The 25,269-nt window shown below is 43.3% G+C and overlaps 3 protein-coding genes across 9 annotated transcripts in view; 2 read left to right on the top strand and 1 right to left on the bottom strand.

Annotated features, from left to right (window-relative positions):
* Positions 1–700: 700 nt before the first annotated feature.
* LOC116537059 lies at positions 701–5,947 on the bottom strand. 3 transcript variants are annotated; one of them, XM_032259060.1, is made up of 3 exons: positions 5,582–5,699; positions 5,385–5,471; positions 701–2,956 (listed from the first exon to the last, which is right to left on the bottom strand). In XM_032259060.1, the coding sequence occupies exon 3, from the start codon at positions 2,569–2,571 to the stop codon at positions 1,534–1,536; it is 1,038 nt and encodes a 345-aa protein (XP_032114951.1). In that variant the 5' UTR covers positions 2,572–2,956; positions 5,385–5,471; positions 5,582–5,699; the 3' UTR covers positions 701–1,533. The 3 variants fall into 3 exon arrangements, with proteins under 3 accessions (XP_032114951.1, XP_032114950.1, XP_032114952.1); XM_032259059.1 differs by having other exon boundaries at positions 5,415–5,947; XM_032259061.1 differs by lacking the exon at positions 5,385–5,471 and having other exon boundaries at positions 5,582–5,687.
* LIPT2 (lipoyl(octanoyl) transferase 2) lies at positions 5,481–7,526 on the top strand. Of its 2 annotated transcripts, none has more exons than XM_032259063.1 (2): positions 5,481–6,149; positions 6,780–7,526. In XM_032259063.1, exons 1-2 carry the CDS (start codon positions 5,513–5,515, stop codon positions 7,007–7,009), a joined length of 867 nt encoding a protein of 288 aa, XP_032114954.1. In that variant the 5' UTR covers positions 5,481–5,512; the 3' UTR covers positions 7,010–7,526. The 2 variants fall into 2 exon arrangements, with proteins under 2 accessions (XP_032114954.1, XP_032114955.1); XM_032259064.1 differs by having other exon boundaries at positions 5,481–6,190; positions 6,783–6,899.
* Positions 7,527–24,173: 16,647 nt separating this feature from the next.
* Positions 24,174–25,269, top strand: part of KCNE3 (potassium voltage-gated channel subfamily E regulatory subunit 3) — a 19,749-nt gene continuing 18,653 nt past the window's right edge. The window contains exon 1 of one of the 4 annotated variants that reach the window (XM_032259056.1): positions 24,174–24,399. The gene's annotated coding sequence lies outside the window, so the exon portion shown is untranslated. The remainder of the gene's footprint in view (positions 24,400–25,269) is intronic. The other 3 variants (XR_004262930.1, XR_004262929.1, XM_032259057.1) reach the window with 3 other exon arrangements.

Raw genomic sequence — 25,269 nt, 5'->3', positions numbered from 1 at the left:
TGATTCTATCAATCAGTACAGAAAAAGTTCTCTCAAATTTCAACACCATTCATGATAAAAGCTCTGAGAAAAAAAAGGAACAAAGCGAGAACTTCCTCAGCTTGATAAAGAGCATCTACCAAAAATCTATAACTAACATTATGTTTAATGTGAAAGACTGAATGTTTTCCCTCCAGAACTGGAAACAAGGCAAGGATGTCTGCTATTACTAACTCTTATTCAACATAGTACTGAAGTTCTAGTCAGTGCTATAAGGCAAAAAAGGGAAATTACAAGCATATCTATCAGAAAGGAAGAAAATAGAACTGTCCTAATTTGCAGGTAACATGATGGTCTACATAGAAAATCCTAAAGAATCTCCAAAAAAAAAAAAAAAAAAAAAAAACCAAAAAACCTTATAGGACTAACAAGTGAGTTTAGCAAAAAAGTAGGACCCAAGATAAATATACAAGAATCAACTGCATTTCTATATACTTGCAATGGACACTGAAATTTTAAATATCATTTACAATCACTCAAAAAAGAGTGAAATACTTAGGTATAAATCTAGCACACAGGATTTGTATGCTACAAAGCATTGATGAAACAATGAAAGCTACAAAGCACTGGTGAAACAAGTCAAAGGAGATCTAGATAAATGGTGTCAGATACTGTGTTCATGGACTGGAAGACCAAGTGAAGCAAATTTGTCAATTCTCCCTGAGTTGATATAAAAATTTAATGCAATTCCTATAAAAATCCCAACAACATTTTTTAATGGCCACCAATCCAGATCGACCAACAATATTTTTTAGACATACATATCATTCTAAAATTTGTATGGAAAGGCAAAGGAACTAGAATAACTAAAACAATTTTGATGAAAAAATAAAGTGGGATAAATCAGGCTACCTGATTTCAAGATTATATAGTTACAGCAATCAAGACTGCAGTACAAGTTGAATATTCCTTATCTGAAATGCTTGGGATCAGAAGTGTTTCAGGTTTCAGATTTTTTTTTAGTTTGAAATATTTATACATACACAATGAGATATCTTGAGGATAAGATCGAAGTTTAAATACAAAGTTCATTTATGTTTCATATACACTTTATACATATAGACTGATGGTAATTTTATAAAATATTTTTAATAATTTCAGCATGACACAAAGTGTGAGTACACTGAACTATCAGAAAGCAAAGGTGTTAACACCTCAGCCACCCATGTGGATGATCTGTGATTGTTTGGCATCACCATCATTCCTGATTCTGAATTTATGTGCTACCAATAAACAATCATTTTCTTACACTTATTCACACATAAGTACTTAACAGTAAAAAATATGACATACAAGCATGTCAAAAATACTGTGCTGACTCACTTAACCTGAATACATAAAAAAAAAAAAAATTCAAGTTAAGTGAGTTAGCACAGTAGTGTCACCAGAATACCTGTATCAGCTGTCAAGCAACAGCAACAACGAATAACAGTAGGCTTTCAGTTTCCAAGTAGAATGCTGTGTTTTGACTAAAAGGTTACTGTACACTGTATTTTATTTTATTTTTAGGTGAGAAGCAGCATCAGAAGCAGTTGAGGGACCAAGAAGTGGGTCCTGTAGAGATGAGGAAGCATTCTGTTGGATGGTTTTTTTAAATGTTTCTTTCAGAGTCATCGGCTTCATTAATGATGCTTTTTGTCTGAGAAGTCTCTCTTTGATTTTATAAAGTGACATGATTTCTTGTTCTGTTATGAATGCATGCTGCTCTAGTCCTTCAATTAGACCATCACACATTTTTACCATGTCGTCTACAGGCACTTTTTCTGCAGTGTCACCATCATCTTCATCATGATCATCTTGATTCAGAACCATTTTTGTTACTTCACCATTGGACAATGAATGAACAACTGGAGCCTCATTATTACTGTTAAAAACATCTTTGATATCCTCTTCTCCCAGCTTGCTGACAGTCTCTGGATGTATATTTTTTGTATACGTTAGGAGGTCAGACATTATTTTTTTCTCATTTGACATATGGAATCCTTCAAAGTCACCATCTTGTTTGTCATTATTACTGAACTTGTCAGTGAATTTCTTTGCTGCTTTATGACAAGCCGATGCTTTATCACCACAAATCTTTAAAAATGTAATGCCGTGTCTTTTCTTAAATTTCTGCAACCAGCCTGTTGAATATTCACAGTTCCCCTCAATTTTTAGTTCATTGTGATAGATCTTTGCTTGTTTCATGATCAGCATACCATTAAGTGGCATGTGTTCACTGCGACGCTGACGAATCCACTCTTTCAATACACGATCAAGATCTTCGTTTTTAGCTTTATGAAGTGTTTTTCTATTTTTCATTAATATCTGCTCATCACTTTCGGCATAAAACTTTAACAGTTTATCCTTCTGTTTCTTCAGGTCATATATAGTGGTCATTCCAACACCATACTCTTCTGTAAGATGTTTCACACTTACACCACTGTCCAGTTTTTCCAACAACTTGACTTTCTGTGCTATAGATAAACATAAATGCTTCCTCTTTTTCTTATCACTGATATTCACAGGGTTATCTTCAGATCTTTTTGACATTTTCAACAATATATTTACACCACACAGCAGAGAATATGCAAAAAAATGCAATGAGTAATGCACATAGGTCTTGTCCCGATGTGGAGCATTGTGGGAAACCTGTTGTTAGTGTGTCCAGCCTGCACACATGCCATTTAATTACTCTTTGTGGGGATGCATGGGGAAATCCAGGTGTGGGCAGAAAAACTGTAGCAGAAATGAGCTGGGAGGGTCTTTTTTTCATTGGGGATGTTGTGTAAACTGTGTGTTGTGCATCTGTGTTTTGATTGCAACTCACATAACATCAGGTATGAAATTTTCCACTTGTGGCACAATGTCAGCACTCAAAAAGTAAAGGATTTTGGAGCATTTCAGATTTCAGATTTTTAGATTAAGGATGCTCAACCTGTATTGGTAGAGGAATAAATACATAGATCAATGTAACAGAATACAGAAACCGGAAACAGGATCATGCAAATATGTCCAGTTGGTTTTGAAAAAGGTATAAAAACAATTCAATGGAGAAAACATAGCCTTTTGAACAAATGGTGTTGGTGCAATGTAACATGCATATGCAAATAAACAAAAAAGAACAACAGCAACAACTACCAAAGTTTTACACCTGTTTTAAAAATTAACTCAAAATGTATCATACATTTAAATGTAAAATAAAAAATCTTATAAAAAATAGACACGAGAAGGTCTTCGGGATCTAAGGCTGGGCCGGGTCCTTATCTGGGCCAGATGCTTTTTTTTTTTATTAAATCAAAAGCATAATCAATAAAAGGAGAAGTGGATAAATTGGACCTTATCACAATGACAAACTTTTGCTTTTCAAAAGATACTGTTAAGACGATGAAAATACAAACCATACACTGTGAGAAACTATTTACAATGAACATATTTGACAAAGGGCTAATATCTAGACTATATAAAGACATCTCAAAACTCAACAACACACAAAAAAATTAGCAAATGGACAAAAGACATGAACAGACATTTCACTGAAGGGAATATACACATGGAAAATAAGCACATGAAAAGATGTCTAACATCATTAGTCAATAGGGAAACACAAATTAAAATCACAATAAGATACTACCACACACCTATTAGAATGGCTAAAATAAAAGCTAATGCTAATGAGGATGCAGAGAAACTGGATCATTCATACTGGCGGTGAGTATGTAAAATGGTATAACTGCTCTGGAAAGCATTCTGGCAGCTTCTTAAAAAAAGAAACATGTAACTAACATGCAACCCAGCAACTGCACTCCTGGGCATTTATTCTGGAGAAGTGAAAACTTACGTTCCCACAAAAACCTGTACACAAATGTTTACAGTACCTTTACTCAGAATATCTTAAAACTGGAAACAACCCAGGTGTTCTTCAGCGAGTAAATGGCTAAACAAATTGTGATACATTCAAACTATGGACTACTACTCATTAAAAGAAATAAACTATTGATACATGCAACACTTGGATGAGTCTCCAGAGAATTATGCTGAGTGAAAAAAAATTCTAAAAGGTTGCATACCATATGATTCCATCCATACAATACAGATGTTTGCCAGGGATTAAGAAACAGTGTAACTACAAAGAGCAATATGAGGGAACCTTGTGGTGATGGAAATGTTCTGCATCTTGACTGTATCAATGTCAGTATCCTGGTTGTGATATTGTACTACAGTTTTGCAAGGTGTTTCCATTGGGGGAAGCTGGGTAAAGCGTACATATAATCTGTCTGTATTATTCCTTACAACTGCGTAAGTCTCCAATTTTCTCAAATAAAACATTTGTTTTATTTGAGAAAATATTACACATGTGGTTTCTCTTGTCTAAACCCTAATTTAAGTGCTTCATCAAACTGGAAAATTTCTCTTCTATTCCTAGTTTGGTGAGTATTTTGGTCAGAAGAGGTGTTTATTTTTGCCAACAGATTTATCTGTATGTATAATCGTAGCTTTTCTTTTCTTAATTATTTTTGTTTTATTATTTCTTCCAATGAAGGCTTTTCTCTTTTAAGGTAAATCATATTGTTTGATTTTAGAATGCAAAACCAATCTTGCATTCCCGGGATAAACCCTACTTCATCATGATGTGTTAATCCTTTTAGAAATTGCTGGATTTGGTTTGCTAATATTTACTTAGGATCTTTATGTCTACGTTTATTAAATGTTTTCCAGACACCTATGGTGTCTGAAAACTCCTCAGTAAAAGTTCATTGAATTAATTCAGGCTTGTTTAAATGATCCTCCAAGAGCAACACAGCTGATGCTGTGGTCCAGTCACTCCCTCAGGGCCTAGACAGTCATTCCCTCAGCTTCTGGAGTTGGTTGCTGATGATTCATAACTGAGTCCTTCTCTGGGGTCCGCCCTCCACCAAGGGACGCAGTCTCACCAAAACCCCCCCCCTCAAAAAAAAACAAAAGAAAAAAACCAAAAAATTCACATCGCCTCCCCAGGTGTAGCCTGTATCCACCATGACTGACCAATGCAAGGATATGAGTTTCTGGCCTCCTTGCTTTAATTTGGAACTACTCTGAAGGGTCATCCTAGGCTCAGAGCATCACTTGAGATTGGTCAAGGCCTCTGCTGCAACTGCTTTTGCAGGCTTCTCCCTCTGCCTACAAATTCTTGCTTCCTTCACTTTCTTATAGGTGCTGATCTTGAAGTTCTGCTTACCCCCACAAACAATCTTGTAGGAAAGCTAATCACCCTCTTGCATCCCCCAGGGGCTCAACCCAGGACACACACGTTACCCTGTTTTATTTTTATTTTCATAGCACTTAACACCTTATAAGTGAAATAACCTTATTTACTTAACACTTACTTATCGTCTGCTGTAAGAATGTAAGCTTACCAGGACAGATCTTTCTCGTACGCTACGCAACGCTGTGTCCAGCGCCTACAGCACGCACTGCAGAACATAGGAGGCACTGAATACTGGTTGTTGAATGAATGGATGAGGCCTACCCTGAGTTGGGTCGTGGGATCACACAGCCCCCTCTTCCACCTTTTGACACGAACCTGGGAGCCGCGGCTCAGGGTGCACCCCTGCGTCCCCGCCCCTCAAGCCACGCCCCAGGCTCAAGCAGAGGGCGGGGCCCCGCGGACACAGCGGTGGACGCGATGCAGCAACCGGCTCTTCGGCTGGTGCGTCTGGGTCGGGTCCCGTACACCGAGCTGCTGGGGCTGCAGGACCGCTGGTTGCGGCGGCTACAGACCGAAGTAGGCACTGAGGGCCTGTCGGGGACTGAGGCGGGCGCACTCCTGCTCTGCGAGCCCGCGGGGCCCGTGTACACTACCGGACTGCGCGGCGGCCTCACGCCCGAGGAAATTGCGCGGCTACAGGCCTTAGGCGCCGAGGTGCGCGTCACAGGCCGCGGCGGCCTGGCCACCTTCCACGGCCCAGGCCAGCTGCTCTGCCACCCGGTGCTCGACCTGCGGCGCTTCGGCCTGCGCTTGCGCAAGCACGTAGCGGCGCTGGAGGCGTGCGCAGTGCGCTTGTGCGAGCTCCAGGGCCTGCAGGGCGCCCGCGCGCGGCCCCCGCCCTACACCGGAGTCTGGCTGGACGAGCGCAAGATCTGCGCGATTGGTGAGCGCCGTGAGGCGGGGCGGGACCTGAGAGCCAGGGGCGTAGCTTGAGGCCTGGGGGCGGGGTCTGACGGGACTGGACCAAAGGAGGCGAGGGTAGAGCTCGAGCCGGGGGGAGACGTATCTAGCGCGGGCTTTGAATTACAACTACCCGCTGCGTTTCAGTTTGTTTGTTTGTTTGTTTTTGTTTTTACCACAGAAAACTCACTGAAGCGTTTGAGTTTTTAAGCTTCTTCACAGATATCTTATATTCAGAGGCAGAAGGCTCCTCTCGTCATCTAGTCCAACACGCTTTCTGTGAATGGAGAGACAGGAGAGGTGAATTGCCAGGTTATTTCCTGGGAATCACAACGTTATGACAATAAGTGCTAATTTTCAATTTTTTTTAAAGCATCGGAATCTGTGTTAAAACACATTTCCTGGAATCCTCATGATAAGTGCAGCTTCCTTGAAGCCAAGCACCCCTTCCCTTCATTTGTTTCCTTTTCCCATCTGCGCAGAACCCCTTGTTTCTCAGAAACAAAAATTGAAAACCAGTGATCTAGTCCAGTTCTCTCATCGCCCTGAGAGGGATCCCGAAGCCCGGGAAGTGCAGGGTGTCTACTCTAAGACCCTTTGACTTGCCTTGCAGGAGTCCGCTGTGGAAGGCACATCACATCCCACGGCCTGGCTCTCAACTGCTCGACGGACCTCACATGGTTTGAGCACATCGTGCCCTGCGGGCTGGTTGGGACAGGTGTCACTTCCTTGAGTAAGGAGCTCCAGACGCACATCACTGTGGATGAAATAATGCCACCCTTCCTTGTGGCCTTTAAGGAGATCTACAAGTGCACACTGATCTCAGAGGACAGCCCCAGCTGAAGAGCACTCATAACAGCCAGGATGGTCCTGCCTTGGCAAGCACCAAGTCTGACTTGAGTCACCTACTGAAACCCAGATTTTAGACCTGGCCTGTCATTCACTGATGATGAAACAAAGGACAAATCATGAGCCCTGAGCCACTGTTTTCATATGTATCCTGTTTTATTTATGGCTCCCCTCCCCCCAGAAATACTTGATGTGAAAACAATGTGAAAACAATGTGAAAAGCAACACACACTGTGTAAAATATTAGTACTACTGTTGACAGCAGTGTCCCAGAGAAATTCAGATGTCATAGATGATTGTCATTTCTCAATTGTTACTTCCTCAATACTATGTCTAACTGGGCAATTCTGGGCTCTAGTTCCTTTGGTTTTGTGGGAATCAAATCTGAAAGGCCCAGGAGAAGGTGATGTGATGTAGTGCTTTTTCATTCTCAAGAGACCTGGGTTCTTTCTGCAATAAAGGGAAACGGGAAGAACCTTCAAAGAATAAAATGGGATCTTGTTTTCCTGGGTTTGACTCCTCAAGTTTGATAATTTAACAGTTTTTAGTTGGGTTACTCTGAACTAGGCCCAAGACTGGAGGAAGGACAAGAACAATTTCTCATACTGTACAAATGCCAAAGATAGAAGGGAGTTTTCCTTACGAGACCTCTAAGTTTGTAAGCCTGCAAGCCTGCGTATTATCTGTCGCTGTGTGACTTAAAACAACAGTAAACATTGATTATCTCATTGTTTGTGGGTCAGGAATTTGGGGGAAGCTTAGCTGGGTGTTTCTAGGTTGGAGTCTCCCACGAACTTGCAGTTAAGATGTCAGCTGGAACTGCAGTCATTCAAAGGATTGGCTGGGCTGGAGGGTCAGCTCCCTATATGGTGCACTCACATGCCTGGTTGGTTACGGTTGTTGACAGGAGGCCTCAGTTCCTCACCATGAGGACCTTTCTATAGGGATGCTTGATTGTTTTCATGACAGGGCAACTGGCTTTCCCCACAACAAGTCACACCAAAGACAGACAAACTGGAAGCCATAATGTCTTTGATGACCCAGCCTCAGAAGTCACACAGTCATTTCTGTAGTCTTCTAACAGATGAGCCCTGTTCAGTGTGGAAGGGACTTCACTAGGGTGACAAGAGGTGAGGATTATTACGGACCATCTTGAAGAATGGCTATTAACAACGTATCAAGAGTGGAAAGAACTTTGAGAAGGCAGGGGACCTTGTTTCCAGTTCTGCTTCTGTGGAAAAGTTGTTTTCTCTCTGGTCTTCAGTTTTCCCTTAAACCAGTGCTGTTTGATAGAAATATAAGGCAAGCCACATTGTAATTTGACATTTTTTAGGATCCATGCTAAAAAGGTAAAAGAAATGGATGATGTTAATTTTTCTATTTTTTTTTTTTTTTTAGAAATGGGGTCTCACTATGTTTCCCAGGATGGTCTCAAACTCCTGGGCTCAAGAGATCCTTCTGCCTCAGCCTCACAAAGTGCTGGGACTACAGGTTGGTCTATAATGTTGGACTATGCCTGGTCTATAATGTTAATTTTAATTAACCTAATATACAAAAATGTCAATATAAAGCAATATAAATGTTTCCTTGAGAGATTTCACATTTTTTTCCTCATGCTGAGTCTTCAAAATTTAGTGTGTATTTTACACTTATAGCACACCTCATTTTGGACTAGCTGTGTTTTAAAAGTGCTCGTTGGTCATATGAGAATGGTGCCTTAGACCAACCAGTCTCACATCTAAAGTCCTTTCGAGTTCCCAGGGTTCTGTGGTCTCACTGGCTTCTAGGAAGAAAGGTGAATCCTCCTACATCTGAGGTCTGATTTTTTAATGCAAATAATTTATATCAATTATTCAAGCTGAAAAGGACTTTTGAGTCCTCATTGTAAAGAGATGAAACCACAGCTTAGGAAAAAAACCTTCTCAAAGTCAAAGTAAATTAATGCCAAAGCCAGCACTGAGTCTTAGTTATAATCCTCTTTCTCATGCTCTTTTCCTGCTGTGCACACTGATTTAGAGCTTGGAACAACATGGTTTATGTGCCATGGCCATTCCATCAATATTAGTTGCGTGATGGTTGTAATTTGGTCCATATTCTTCCTGGGCATTAGTTTTCCATCCACAGGGCCACTGCTGCTATGAGGGGGTGGGAATGAGGAGTCGTTGATAATTACATTGTGTTATTACTGCCAAAAAGGAAAATAATTATTCTAGGAGATGTGGAGTTAGATTCTCATAGAAGGCCTTGCACAGTGTTTCTACCTGTCTGGTACTCAGCCTCCCTCTCTAGTCACCCTAACAATTGACCATACAACTTGTTCTTGAATGCTTCCACAGACTGGAAAAGAAATAGGCACGTACTCAGCACTTATTTATAATGCCACATACTGTCATACTGTGTTAACCTCTTAAGTACATGCTCTCCTCTGACAGCCTGTTCTATTTTTCTGGAGCATAGAGAATCTGTACACAGTTGTAATGGCTAATTCACTTAACTTTCCTGAACCTCAGTTTCATTACATGAAACAAGGATAGTGGTAAAAATTAGGTGACATAATTATAGGTAAAGCATTGAGGGTATTGTGGGCACAGAGTGAAAGCTCAGTAAACCTTATCATTACCATCTGTCTTCCATGAGCCTTCTCCAGGGAAATTACCATCTGTCCTCCATGAGCCTTCTCCAGGGAAATTATCCTAGATCCTTTGAGTTCCTCTCAAGGCAATAGGCTCTGCAGGAGTAGAGCCGCTTCTGTCTTGTTTTCTTCTGCATCTCCAGCACGTAGCACTGGGCTTGACATACAGAAGGCTATTTGAAAATATTAAGGGGAATTGAACTATTTAAAGTCTCCTCCCATCCTGCCCACCTGCCTGTGCACCAACCCCAGCTCATGTGTATCCCTTTAGGTGCAGTGCTCATGGCTGAAGATAGCAGTCTTGCTGTGGACAGACCAACACAGAGCCCAGGAAACTGTTGCTCCCTGTGCTGGATTTGGGGGACATAAACTGGCCCTCATGGTGCTGACCTGCAGACGTGTTGTCTTTGCCTTATGGGATTTTATATATGTGTGTATGTATCTGGTTAAGTTTAATAATTGCCAACATTTAAAAAATGGGAAATTGTCATGTAAAAATTCGGTTTTCTGGCTTCTCATGAAAATTGGAGAGATCTAGAAACATTGGGCCATCTGCCTGACAATTGGAAGCAGGTATGGTGGGTTTGTTGTTTTTTGTTTTGTTTTGTGATAGAGTCTCACTGTCGCCCAGGCTGGAGTTCAGTTGCGCGATCTTGGCTTAATGCAAACTCCGCCTCCCAGGTTCAAGTCATTCTCCTGTCTCAGCCTCTCAAGTAGCTGGGATTACAGGCATTCGCCACCATGCCCAGCTAATTTTTGTGTTTTTAGTAAAGATGGGGTTTCACCATGTTGGCCAGGCTGGTCTTGAACTCCTGACCTCAAGTGATCCACCTTCCTTGGCCTCCCACAGTGCTGGGATTACAGGCATGAGCCACCGTACCCGGCCAGACGCAGGTATGTTTTTAAAATTGCATTTTCCAGTTAGCTGAAACACCTCTCTTCCCTTCCCCACTTGTTAACATTAGCTTCCTGGTCCCTGTAGGCATTTGAGTTGGTGACCCCTAATCTAGACATTCCTTTGTTCTGAGACACAGCAGACTCTCAGTGGACCCATCATAACACTGGTTTTATACCATGGTCATGGGGAGCCCTTTAAGAAAGGGCCATGATTTATTCATTCCTGTGTCCCTGGCCCTTAATTCAGGGCCTAGCACAGAATAGGCAGAAGAAAATGTATGATAGTTTCTTTATCAAATATTTCCAGCTCTCTGCTTTCTTGACACACGGCAGGATTGTGCTTTGTGGCCCCCACATGGACGAGTAGGGCAAAGGTTAACTTTTCCTGGTTAATTTATGAATGGAGGTGGCCTGTCACTTCTGAGCTGGAGCATTGACTGGCTGGTGCCAGGCCCTTCAGAGTTTCTGGATCAGTGATCAACAACATTGAAGATGGTGGCTGCTTCCTGAGGGCTGCAATGAGCAGAGCCCTCTGACGATGGACATGCAGTGGAGTTCAGCCACTTAAATGTCATAGCACAACCTAGCCTGCTATAACCAATGTAATTGTTTATATTAATCAGAACTCTTATATTTGCAAGTGTATAAACCCAATTCTAACATAAGCCTTAAAAAAAAAAGAAGAAGAGTGGGGGTTGTTGAAAAAGGTATTGGATGAAGTCTCATAGAATCTAAGAGTAAGGCAGCAGCTGGGCTCAAGAACAGAAGCAGAGTTTGAAGCCCTCTAGGAACCCAGGTAGTCTTTTCCACCCCACTCTCTGTCATGCTTTGGGCATGTGTTTGCTTCATTTTGTCTTGTTTCAGTCCAGCTTTCTCTATTTCCCAGGCCACATGGTGGAAAATGGCTGCTATAGCTCCTGCCACTGCTGCTCCTATCCATGAATGTCGGGGTAGAGTCAAGGTTTCTTGCCTGAGCAGCTGGGTGGATGGATGCTAAAGATACTGCTGTGATGGCGAACACCAGATAAGGACCAAGTTTGGTGAGGAAGATGATGAGTTCAGATTTTGATAAATCAAGTTAGAGATACTCATGGGAGAGGCAAGCAGAGAGAGCCAAGAGGCAATTGTGTCTGGAGCATGAGTGGGATGAGTGAAGGTTTAGGTGTAGAGCTCTAAGAGAGCGGAGAGCAGAGGACCGATAAGTGTGATAAGGAGAGGACTGGTAAGTGTGAGGCTGTGTGAGGCACAGGCTGGCATGGAGGAATGGGCCAAGAAGACTGAGAAGGAGAGAAGAAGTGGTGCAGAGCCACACAATGGGGCAACATGACTGTCTCATCCTCTGGCAGTCTCTTCCTCTGGCAACTCAGCAAGATAGGCAAAGTTATTTTATGAATGAGAAAACCAAGGCTCTGAGAGGCCAAGTGCCATGTGAGAGGTCATGTTGTTGATAAGGGAAGGGTGAGGCCTGCTGGAGGAGCCCCCAGTAACAGGTGGTGTGGGGGTAGGCAAAGCGGGAGGATACAGAACAGGAGGCCAGAGTTAGGCTGAGGTCTAGCTGTGGCATCAGGTCAGGCTACTGCTGCAGGTTCCTGGTTCTCCTTCCTGCTTGGACAGATCCCACCTCCGGTTTCCCACTGGAGCCCTTCCTTAAGAAAGGAAGCTGAGTGTATGAAGGAGGATATTTAACACCCTGGTTTTCCTCCTTCAAAAAAGCCTCTTCTTGTTTGTTCAGAGTCTTCTCCTCAAAATAAACAGTTGTTCAGAGTCTGGCGAATGAGTGCTGACAGTGAGGACGTGACCAGCTGCAGTTACTGGTCCAGCGTCTTGTTCCCCCAGTGAGGCTGGCAGGAAACTGAACAGAGCCAGCTCTGGCAGCGTGACCCTGTGTCAGGCACCTCGCTTTGTGTAAAAGTCTCTCTCTGAAAACTCCCAGGAAGTCAGATATTTGTAATCTAAATCTGATTATTTTTAACCAAATTGTCACCTACTGTACATATTATCATACCACTTTATAATATCTATAGTTAAAAAAAACCTTGTATTTCCACCTAACACAATCCTTTTCACTTATGTGTGTTTTTAGTATTTGATCATGAGCAGACATATTTTTATAAACTTCTAATATGTGGACAAAATTTTCTATACTTTTTTTCATCATCTGTGATTTTGTTTTTATTTTAAATCTTATGATCACACATAATTTTTAAATGTGTGTATATCTCCTCTACTTTAATCCTTTTAAGTTGGCAGAAGCACCATTCCCAATTGCAAATACACAGCAGTTCTACAGTTTTATGTTTCTGAATGGCTGTTTAAAGACAATCCTACATTACAACTTAGTCTGACTTAAGAGGGTAAAGAATTCAAGAGTGGAGTTTAACTTGCTACTAATTTAGAGCATCTGACCTTATAGATCATCTATAAAATGTGAGAAGTGTTAAATAATCTTTATTTGATATTACACATAAACCACACTATCAATAAGTAAAAGAAAGCATTTTAGATACAGGGAATTCAAATTAGATTGGCATAGTTGAGGCTGAAAATATAGACATTGCTACAATATCTTCAACCCTTGCCTTTAAGAAGCAAGTAAGCACAAAACACAGGTGAATCTTGCTGGGTTCTGAGACAGTGAAGAAATTTCCTCAGTATTTAAATATATTCACAATAACCAGTTATGTTAATCTAGATATAAAACCAATCTCCAGTAAGTTTTGTTTTGTCTTTTTTGAGATGGAGACTTGCTCTGTTGCCAAAGCTGGAGTGCAGTGGCATAATCTCAGCTCACTGCAACCTCCACCTCCTGGGTTCAAGCAATTCCCCTGCCTCAACTTCCTGAGTAGAGTAGCTGGGATTACAGGCATGCATTATCACCCCTGGCTAATTTTTGTGTTTTTAGTAGAGATGGGGTTTCACCATGTTGGCCAGGCTGGTCTTGAACTCCTGACGTAAAGTGATCCACCTACCTCAGCCTCCTAAAGTGCTGGGATTACAGGCATGAGCCACCAGGCCCGGCCCAATCTCAAATAAGCATTAAGATAGCATTCACCATATTTGAAAAGTTGAACATTACTAATGAAGTCTAATCATACCTTTAGAAGGGGTAAACAGTGATAGCATTTACTGAATTGGAATTACTATTAAAATTCAAAAAACCAAACATACTCATTGAACTACAACCATGTTTTAGTTTTAAATCAGGACTGCCAAGAAAATATTCTGTCAATCATTCATGATCTGAATTCTGGTGTATGAGAGCTATTAAATTATGGTACACAGAAGAAAGTCATAAGACATTTCTGTTTTGTAATAAATAAGGCAGTGGCCAACTATTACTCAGTAGCTTTTTTGAGATAAGCTATCAAGTCTGCTTTTCTGCCTTCTTCTTAATGTGGGCAAAGACCATTTTTGTTCCAGGGATGTACTTCTAGGGATTCTCCAAATGCTCCATCAGGATATTCTCTCCCCAGGTGATGCCTTTGTTCTTACTGGCATCTGTGTAAGAGAATTCAGTGGCCCGACCTGTCTTCCGCCTGAAGAGATGGTGGAGATTAGGCCCAGTCTTGTGCTTGCCTTCATTTTCCACAGTGTGGCACTGAGCATACTTCTGAATATAAATCTTCTTGCCTTTCTCAGCATCACCCATATTTAATTCTGTCTTTTGTCACTGGTGCTAGGAAGGTTCCCACTCCAAAGCCAGACATTCCACTCTCTCTGTGTACTCTTTTAAACCAAATATCATACTACAAACATTTTCCCACATTGCTAGTCTTTATAACTATATTTTTGAATGCCCTAATTTTATTTTTTTAACTTTGATCAAATTTTTTAGTAGAGATAATCCATACATATAGAATAAAATTTAAAAGGTGCAGAACGGGTGGCATTGAAATGTAAACCTTTCTCCTCCCCTTCTCTCCCCTGTAAACCCAGATCCCTTCCCTGGAGGCCTACATAATGAAAAGTGTCTTATTTACATACTTCAGAGATATTTTATACATATATAAGCGTACATGACGTGTATACACATTCTTTTTTATATAGGAGCATAGCCTATACACAGTCTTGCCTTGAGTGATTGTTTCAGATCAGTTTATAATGGGCATCCTCATTCTTTCAGTGACTATGTAGTATTCCACTGAATGATTGACCATGACTTATTTAGTCTCTACTGAGGACATTTAGGTTATTACTAATCTTATGCTTTTACAAACAAAGCTATAATAAGAATTTACATATGTGTGTGTGTGTGTGTGTGTGTGTGTGTGTGAGAGAGAGAGAGAGAGAGAGAGAGAGAGAGATTTCACAGTTTTCTAAGTCAAAGGATATGTGCATTTTAATTTTAGTAGACACTGTTATAATTGCCTTCCATAAAAGTTACACCAATTTATACTCCTATCAGTAATGAATGATGTAATGCCTGAATTTTAAATTTCCAGCATCTTAGGATGCTTTTTTATTTTTCAAGGCAAGTTTTAGAGCAGGAGTCAAAGTTAAAAAGCTTTAGAGCAGGAACAAAAGGAAGGAAAGTACACTTGGAAGAGAACCAAGTGGGCAACTTGAAAAACAAATGCCTTTTTTATTTTTAAAGCCTTTTGTTGTTGTTGTTGAAAGAGGTTCTCACTCCGTCACTCAAGCTAGAGTGCAGGAGCATGATTATGGCTCACTGCAGCCTTGACCTTCTGGACTCAAGTGATGTTCCCACCTCAGCCTCCTTAAGTAGCTAGGGCCAGCTAGGCTTGTGCCACCATGCCCGGCTCTTTTTTTTTTTTAGGTAGAGATGGGATCTGGCTATTTTGCCGAGGCTGATCTTGAACTCCTGGCCTTAAGCAATCCTCCTGTTTCCATCTCTGAAAGTGCTGGGATTACAGGTGTTGTGTTCAGCCTTAAAGCTTTTTATTATAAAATATTTTAAACATACAATAATGACCATCATGCAGCTAAAGCCATCAACTCACAGTCAGATGAGTTTATCTAAACTGGTACCCACTTCCCGACTCCCCCTAGATTACTGTGAAGCAAATAACAGATATCATACTATTTCATTTATAAATATTTCAATATGTATTCCCAAAAGAAACCCTGTCTCTATAAAAAATACAAAAATTAGCCATACATAGTGGCACACACGTGTAGTTCCAGCTATTCGTGAGGCTGAGGCTGGAGGATCACTTGAGCCTATGAGGTCAAGGCTACAGTGAACTGAGATTGCACCGCTGCACTCCAGCCTGGGTGACAGAGTGAGACCCTGTCTCAAAAACTAAAACAAAAAAAATCAAAAATACCCAACTCTTTTTAAACTCTTTAACCACAACATCATCACTACATGTAGAAAATACTTCTTTGGTATCAACAAATATTCAGTTAATATTCACATTTCTCAAATTGCTTTTTTTTTAAACAGGTTTTTTATTCAAATCAGGATCTAAACAAGATCTACACACTGTATTTGGTTCATGTGTCTCACAAATGTCTCCTAAATCTCTTTTTTTTTTTTTTTTTTTTTTTTTTTTTGAGATGGAGTCTTGCTTTCACCAGGCTGGAGTATAGTGGCATGATCTCAGCTCATTGCAACCTCCCCCATCTCCCGGATTCAAGCAATTCCCCTGCCTCACCCTCCTGATGTAGCTGAGACTATAGGCGCACCACCACACCAGGCTAATTTTTTGTATTTTAGTAGAGACGGGGTTTCACCATGGCCGAGATGGTCTCGATCTCCTGACCTCATGATCTGCTCGCCTCGGCCTCCCAAAGAAATCTCTTATTATCTGCAAGTTCCTCCTCCATCTTTTTATCTTTGATCCTCTTGTTATTTGTTGAGGAAACAGATGTTTGTCCTGTCAAGTTTTGGGTTTTGTTCATTGTGTCCTCCTGGTATCATTTCACGTGTCTCTCTGTCTTGTATGTTTCCTGAATGTTGAAAGGCAGCTCCTGGGGCTTAGTCTGATTCAGGTGTTGTTTTCGTTGTTGTTGTTGCTTTTCAGTTTTTTTTTTTTTTTTTTTTTTTTTGCATGTCTGCTGCTAAGTGATAGTGTGTTCTTACAGCAAGAGGCATGTAATATCAAGCTTTTTTTTCTCTCTCTTTTGTGATGATCATCTCCTAGATGCATTATCTTATTAGATAATGGCTAGCATGGTGAAACCCCGTCTCTACTAAAAATACAAAAATTAGTTGGGTGTGGTGGCGCACACCTGTAATCCCAGCTACTCAGGGGCCTGAAGTGGGAGAATCACTTGAACCCGGGAGACAGAGCTTGCAATGAGGCAAGATGGAACCACTACACTCCAACCTGGGCAACACAGTGAGACTCCACATCAAAAAAAAAAAGATAGAACGAAAAAGAAAAAAGAAAATGCTGTGACCAGGAACAAGCAGGAACCTAACTCTTTATTTCCTCTAGGAGTCATGGTTCAGTGTTCACAATTTCAACAACTTTATAGAACATAACTACTATAAAGTCAAAATAATACTATATAATGTAAAATTTATACCACATATGAATGTAAAATATATGACCATGAAGATAGTAGGTTGGCATTTAGAAGTATACTGTTTTAAGGCTAGGCATGGTGGCTCACACCTGTAACCCCAGCACTTTGAGAGGCCAAGACGGGCATATCATTTGAGGTCAGGAGTTTGAGACCAGCCTGGCCAACGTGGTGAAACCCAGCCTCTACTAAAAATGTAAAAATTAGCCAGGAGATGTGGCACATGCCTGTAGTCCCAGCTACTTGGGAGGTGGAGGCAGAAGAATCTCTTGAACCCAGGAGTTGGAGGTTGCAGTGAGCCAAGATTGTGCCACTGTACTCCAGGCTGGGCAACAGAGCAAGACTCTGTATCAAAAATTTAAAAAGAAGTAAGCATACTGTTTTAAGATTCTTCTATTCCTAAGTACAAGAGTATTTTTGACAGGCAAGCTATGATAAAAAGAAGATGTATATGCATTGACACAGCAGCCACCAAAAATAAGACAAATGGACCTAAGCAGAAATTCAATAGAAGTGACACAAATTAAATTAATAATGATAATTAATTCATGTAGAAGATAAAATTGAATAAAAATAATTTTCCAATTAAAGGCAGAGAAATGAAAATCTGAAAATAGAAATAGAAATCAAATACCATGATAGACAAATCCAAACATACCACTAATTGAATGTAAATGGACTAAATACTCTCATTAAAAGGCAGCATTTGTTGACCTTTTATAAATGCAAGCAATCATATGTTGTTACCAAAAAACACACTTCAACATTAGAAGACATAGACAATTTGAAAATAAAATGATGAAAAAGAAAAAACATATATCCAGTCTGTCTGTTAAGTGGTTGTCCCAGCTCTGCTCACACACCTCCAGACACAGAGCATTTACAACCTCCTGAGGCAGCCTTCCATTCTTGCACAGCTCTGATTGTTAGAAAGTTACTCCTCAAAACTGAAATTTGCCACTAACATTGTGGCAAATAATCCTGCCTCTCCCCCCCGCCTCCCTTGCAAGACCTCTGAAAGGTCTTCCCTGGCGATGCTCTACATCCCTCTCTGGTGGTACTGACCACACTCTATTATAGTTCCTTGTTTCCATGCATCATCCCATCCAGACTGAGCTCCCCAGGCCGGGACTATAGCTATGTCATCCGTAGCCTCTTCAGCCCCCAGTCCTGGGCCTCCCACAGAGGAGGTGCCTAAAAACAGTCTGTGGAATCAGGAAATGAATTCTGTCTTAGAAGTGGTCTCTTCTTCAAGTTCAACATTCCTGATTCTACTTACGTTCTTCATGGCTTCCAGACCCCACACCACTACCCTCGTCTCCATAGGCTCCAATTGACTAATGTGCCCTTAATCTATGTAGCTTGGAGTTGAAGACAACATGTATGGTATCATCTGGCCAGGTTCAAGCCTGTGCTGGGCCCTGAGGGCAGAGATGGGTCCAAATTGGTCCATCTTCAAGTAGGTCACAGTCTTGTAGAGAAGGCACACTCGTAAACAAACACATGAAGTAAAGCGTTACACACACTGAGAGAAGCTTGCATAGGGAACTGTGGGGATGTAAAAGAAATGCAAAGTCTTAAAAGGAAGGATGAGGGCAGAAAAGGCTCAAAGTGACACTGAATTAGTGAGAACTTTAGGTTCAAGTGAAAAGAGAATATTTAGATCACACAACTGAAAAGACTGTGGATAGACTTCAGGAACAGATTGATCCAGGGACTCAAACAATGGCATCAGGACTTGGTTTTTCTTCCTCTATCCCTTAGCTCTGCTGACCTCAAAATTGGCTTCACTGTCTCCTGTGTGGTGCCAAAGATGGCTGCCACACTTAAATTCTATCCCTTAGCCACCCCTACTTTCATATACACGCAGCCCAAGGCCCAGGAAGGATTCTGGACAAATAATTGCTCTAAGGAGGGTCATGACATCCTTGGAACCAAAAGATGGGGCTTAGCACCTCCTGAACCATATGGGCTGAGAGCAAGGGAGGGAAAGGTGACTTCCCAAAGGGAAGAGATACATTTCATTCCCAAAAGAAGGAATTCTGGGAAGGCCAAAACATTAGATGTCCACTATGACCTCAGAAGATAAGTAAGGAATTTGGGGATAGATAAGAAGACATAGTATGTTCCAGGCAGAAGAAGTGTCATGAGAGTCTCCGAGCTGTGAAGCTGTTCTCGGGAAATCAAGTGCTTGTCTTGCTCCAGACTATAGCAGGTGCTTTGGGTGCCCCATGTATATTCCCCTAGCCTTTCCATTTCAGTGCCATTTCAAATCTCTGTTGGAAATAGACATTTCAGGCTGGGTGCAGTGGCACATTCCTGTAATACCAGCACTTTGGGAGGCCGAGGCAGGAGGATCACTTGAGCTTAGGAGTTTGAGACCAGCCTGGGCAACATGGCAAAACCCTGTCTTTACAAAAAATGCAAAAATTAGCCAGGCACGGTGGTGTGCACCTGTAGTTCCGGCTACCTGGGAGGCTAAGGTGAAAAGATAGTTTGAATCCAGGAAGTGAAGCCTGCAATGAGCCAAGATACCACCACTGCACTCCAGCCTGGAGCCTGAGTGACAGAGTGAGACCCCGTTGAAAGAAGAAAGAAAGAAAGAGAGGAAGAGAGGAAGAGAGAAAGAGAGAAGAGGGGGGAGGGTGGAGGAGGGAGGGAGGGAGGGAGGGAAAAGAAAGGAAGGAAGGAAGGAAGGAAGGAAGGAAGGAAGGAAGGAAGGAAGGAAAGAAAGAAAGAGAAGGAAGGAAGAAAGAAAGAAAAAGGAAGGAAGGAAGAAGGAAGGAAGGAAGGGTAAACAAAAGGAAGGAAGGAAAGAAGGAAAAAGAAAGAGAAGGAAGGAAGAAAGAGAAAGAAAAAGAAGGAAGGAAGGAAAGAAGAGAAAAGAAAAGAAAAAGAAAGGGTCTATTTCCATCTGCCAGGATTTGCACCTTTTGTCCCAGGACTTTTGGTGGGACTGGGGCTGTCAACCCATGTGTCAGGCTGGACGTTCTAAAGAATTTGTGTCCCCCAACAGCCTTTGGCCAATGACTGACTCCCCTGGCCCCTTTGCCTCTAATGAGGGGTAACTCTGGATGTGTGTTCTACCCAGGCCTCTAGGGTTCCCTAGCAGGGCTAAGCTTGCTAAGGGTACACCTTATTATAGGCTCCATTCTCTCCTGTCTTACTTCCCACTCTCCTCCTAATCATGTTTCCCGGGATCACATCACACAAGAACCACTTGTGCTCAAATCCATGGCCTAGGGCCTGCTTCTGCGAAAATCCAAAATAGGCTCAAACACATTCTTCTAAAACCAAAGCTTAAGTCAGTGTCAACACTTTTTATTTTGTTTTGCTGCCACATTATCCTATTTACTTAGGCGGGATAACAAATGTCTATAACCTCTGAGGCACAGACCCTCCTACCAGGAGCTCCTAATCTGAGGGGAAGCCAATAATAAGCATTTCATGGTTTTCAAAGTGCCTTCTCAGCCATGTGTCCATTTGCTCCTTGGAACCCTGCGGGATTTGCAGGACCACAATTCTTGTTTTGCAAGTGAGTAACACAGAAGCTCAAAGTGAGGCAGTGACTTGGTCCAGGTCCCAGAGCCTATGGCCCTTGGCTGACCCCTTTATTGGCTTATGCCTGTGTCAGCAACATTCAGGTGGTCTCTTTTCACTAAGAATAATTAGAGGATCCCTCCTTTCTCTGTGGGTTCAGCCAGAGCTCCAGTAAAGATACCCATATCTATTGCTTGCTTTCTAAACATTGATGACTTTGGAGGTAGAAGATTAGAAGCACCAAAAAACAAACAGCACTCATCCCCTCAGGGGCTGCTACGTCTATTGCCCTCTCTTGGACTAGAGGCTCTCCCAGTGAGAGCAACGTTTTCCTGACCATGTGGAGGCTCATGAAGTCAAGGCCATTCTTCCCATATCAGACTGTATCCTCCCCCCCAAAAGGGATCCACACAAGGATGATACATGTGAAAAAGGGGAGACTAGTGGGATGGGAGCAGTCAGGGGACACGGAAAAAGGCATCTAATTTAGGACGGGAGATTTCTGGGAGGAAGTAGCATCTAACGGTGAGTTAGCCAGCCCCAGGAGGAAGGGTGTTCCAGGCAGACAGAACAGCATAGGCAAAGGCCTGGAGATGACAGAGAGCATGTGGGTGTTTGAGGAACTGAAATTGTCCCCCTCCTAATCCTGTCTGGGGTGAAAACCCAAGTTCACAGCCTCCTCCCACATTCCTTAGTTCTCCTACTCCTTCCTCCCACCCCTTGCCTCAAGCAGGCTGAAAAGGAACCGGGAAGGACCCCACCCATCTCACAGCTGCACTGCCAGTGCTGAATCCTTCCACTTGTCCCCGAATGGGCCCACCACCCTTCTCCACCCACAGTGGGCCACCTGGCTCTGGAGCTTCCGTCTGGTCTGAGCCAAAAGGAGGCAGTGGTAGAAGACCACAGGATGGGAGGGGAGGGAGGGAGAGGTACTCGTTCTCCTGGCTATCTTCCTGTGGGTTAGCCTCTACCAAAGGCCACAGCCCCAACCTGATTGCTCTCCCCACCACTGCCCTCTCTGGGTTCCAGTAACCCCTTCCTCCCCTTGCCCTGTCAGCCCAGGTAATTTCCATCCTCACCGTTGCTAGCCAGACATAGTGCACTATTTCTTGATTTCCTAAACCCTCACCACACTCTCTTTAAATTACCCATTTTCATTTTTTTATGTCTCCAATGGTGGAAGATCCAAAGGGTAGATGTCAACAGGAGGCAGTTTTTGTTAAAACGTGAGAACATCTTAGGAATCAGAGCTGTCTGGCTGCCTTGCAGGCAATGAGCTCCCCAGAGGTATGCAAGAGAAGCTGGACAGCCTCATGTCAAAAATGAAATAGAGGTGGGGCGTGGTGACTCCCACCTGTAATCCCAGAACTTTGGGAGGCTGAGGTGGGCAGATTACTTGAGATCAAGAGTTCGAGACCAGACTGGCTAACATGGCAAAATCCTGTTTCTACTAAAAATACAAAAATTAGCTGGATATGGTGGTACGCCTTTAATTCTAGCTACTCAGGAGCCTGAGGCACAAGAATCACTTGAACCTGGAAGGCAGAGGTTGTAGTGAGCTGAGATCACACCACTGCACTCCAGCCTGGGTGATATGTCTCCAAATATAAAGAAATAGGAAGGATTCATTAGGCTTATGAGGGATTTGACTAGGAAATTCTTGAGAGTCCTTTTAATTTACATTCTAGAACCCTAAGATGATTCAATTCTAAGACTTTGGTTCTAAGATTTTATTAGAGCAAAAGACAATCCCTATCTTCAAAGAACTCACAATCTAGCAGATAAGGTGGATAATGGTTACTTTCTTTTTTTAAAAAAAATTTTATTCTTATTTTTTTAATCTTTTTTTTTCATCTAGGACCAGGGTCTGAGACTTTCAGAAACTGTCATAAACAGTCCTACAGAGTAAATACAAGGCCATGGGCAGGATATGAGAAGGAACCCTGACTGAGCCAGGGCTGTTTCCTCATGGCTCGTCTCAAGAACCATTTGTATCAGAGTCATTTGGGAAACTTGTTTTAAAATGCTGATTTCTGGGCTCCACTCCAGATTTCCTGAATTAGAACCTTTGGAGTGGAACTCAACAGTCTATTTACCAAAACAAGCTCCCCAGGTGATTCTTAGGCAGATTGAAAACTGAGGTTGCAGGACAGGCACAGTGGTTCATGCTGTAATCCCAGCACTTTGGGAGGTGGAGGTGGGCAGATCACTTGAGCCCAGGAGTTTGAGATAGCCTGGGCAACATGGCAAAACCCAGTCTCTATAAAAAATACAAAAATTAGCTGGGCATGGTGGTGTGTCCCAGCTACTCAGGAGACTGAGGCAGGAGGATCACCTGAGCCCAGGAGTTCAGGGCTGCAGTGAGCCATAATCACTCCACTGCATTCCAGCCTAGGAATGAGCCTAGCAACCCTGATCTCAAAAAAAAAGGAAGAAAGGAAGGAAGAGAGAGAGAGAGAGAGAAGGGAAGAGAAGAGAAGAGAAGAGAAGAGAAGAGAAGAGAAGAGAAGAGAAGAGAAGAGAAGAAAAGAGAAAGAGAAAGAGAAAGAAAATTGAGATTGCATCCTTAGGTGGTCAGGATGACTTCTCTGAGAGGTGATCTCCAGACTGAGAAAAAGGAATAGTTGGTTCAAAACATGTAATCATAGAATACGGAACTAACATGTTTTGATGAAGATTAGCAATTTTGTACAATATAGCCACCTTGTAGCAGGTCTAAAAAGGATAGCACTTCTAAGATATATTCTGAGATTCTGTAATTGAGGGTATGTGCCTCAGTTATCCTGAAGCAGACCTTTGCAAGGGCCTGAGGCTGTTATTAATTATTCTAAGGCAGTGAGCTGGTAAAAGGGTGCCCCACAGGGTTCCTGGGAGACCGTTCCCTGCAACTGTCCCTTCCTCTGCCATCACTAGCCTCCTGGCTCTTATTCTCCAGCTGTCCCTGGCTGCCCCTGTTCTCTGAAGCCTGCAATGTCACCAGCAAGGAAACAACAGTTAGAGCGAGGGCATGGTGGTGGGAAAATAAGCTGTTCTGGGGCAGAGATGAGTAAGGTGCCCAAACACAAGTTGGTCAGGCACTGTCAGGATCTTTTGGGGCTTGGTGGGAGGAAACATCTGCTGGTGCTAAGCAGAGAGAGAGGGATGTGTAGTGGATTTTGGGTCTGGGCTCTGCCACCTGGGCACGTCTCTTCTCCCACTGGGCCTTCTGCATCCTGTGTGGAAAATAGCGTTTTTGGAAGAATCAGATTATTTCGCTGTTAACCCTCTGGTTTTGGTACTTCGGACTCAAAGGTCTCATCTGATCCCAGCCATAAGCCTGTGAAGAATGCAGGCAGGAACTGTACCAACTTTACAGCGAGGCCAAGGCCCGGTGAGGAGCAGCGACTCGCCCACAGCCACACTGCCACACTGGAGCAAAGCCCCCTCCTGGTGATCGGCCTCGTGCTGGGCTTGCTGAGGCCCAGCGGAGCGAGAGGCTTTTGGTCTCTGGGCCAGGAAACAGGCGCTGCAGGGGACGGAAGAGTCGGAGCCCACAGCTGGGGGAGGGCAAGGAGCTGGGCGGAGGCACCCAAGGCCAGCCCGGGGAGAAGTGGGTGTGCTGGAGCCCGGGCGGGGCCAGGGGAGGGGACTCCCGGGGGAGGGAAAACGGAGCCGCACGCGGGTGGCAACGCGGAGCCAGAGGGCACTCTGGGCAGCGCTGGGCGCCCGCAGAGTGGACCAGGGCTGGTGGAGCGCACAGGATCACAGCGTCCCGGCCACCCTCGGTCAGAGGGTCCTGTATCCAGCGAGCAAACGGGAGCCCCGGAGCCTCGCGGAGAGGCAGGTAAGGCACCCATCGAGCTGGGAAGGCTGAGCTGCAGCCTGGGGTAGAAATGAAGGGTCTTCCCTCCTCCCTTCCAAGGGCCACAGCGTGCTCTCGGTGAGACTGTGGACCCGAGGTAGGTGTGGGGGGCGCTGCACGTACCGAGCCAGTTCCCCCTGACCCTCCCCAATCCTCCCAAGCACAGTGATCCCAGAGCAGCAAGTGGGAAAGGGGAGCTGGGCTCTGCGCGCCCCGCCTGGAATCTGTGGGGACTTGCGCCGGCACTCCCAGCCCTCAAGACGGTGACAAGAAAAGTTCCTCCACACTCACAGACAGGCAAGCGAACATCTGCAGCTGGCAGCCAGTGTACGAGCAGAAACGACACTTCAGGATGCAGTGCAGTCTTATTTGGCCGGAGCCACTGGCTCTGCGAAGCTCACTTGCCCATTCCCTCTACCTCACTGTGTCCCTCACCCTTGTCTGACCTAGTCCGGGGAAAGCGGGCGACTCCCAAAAGCATCTTCTGCCGCTAGTAACATAGGTTGAATCTGGGAGTCAGGAGACTTGAGTTCTAGTTTACAGGTTGTGTAAACCCGGGCAGTCACCCCTCCACTCTGAGTCTTGTGCTTGCTTTTCCTGGGTCACCATCTGTAAAATGGGCCTCCTGCTCCTGTTGCTTGCATACTCCATGGGACAGGAGGGAAAAGGGGGATTGGACCTGGGAGTCTCTTACCTTGAAAATAAATGAGTTGGCTGGGCACAGTGGCTCATGCCTGTAATCAAGGCACTTCGAGAGGCAGAGGCGGGCAGATCACAAGGTCAGGAGTTCAAGACCAGCCTGGCCAATATGATGAAACCCTGTCTCTACTAAAAATACAAAAATTAGCTGGG

This window comes from Sapajus apella, unplaced genomic scaffold (genome assembly GCF_009761245.1).
Source record: "Sapajus apella isolate SASKATOON/1434 unplaced genomic scaffold, GSC_monkey_1.0 scaffold106, whole genome shotgun sequence".
Classification (NCBI taxonomy): domain Eukaryota; kingdom Metazoa; phylum Chordata; class Mammalia; order Primates; family Cebidae; genus Sapajus; species Sapajus apella.
This window is presented reverse-complemented; position numbering and strand designations above follow the sequence as displayed.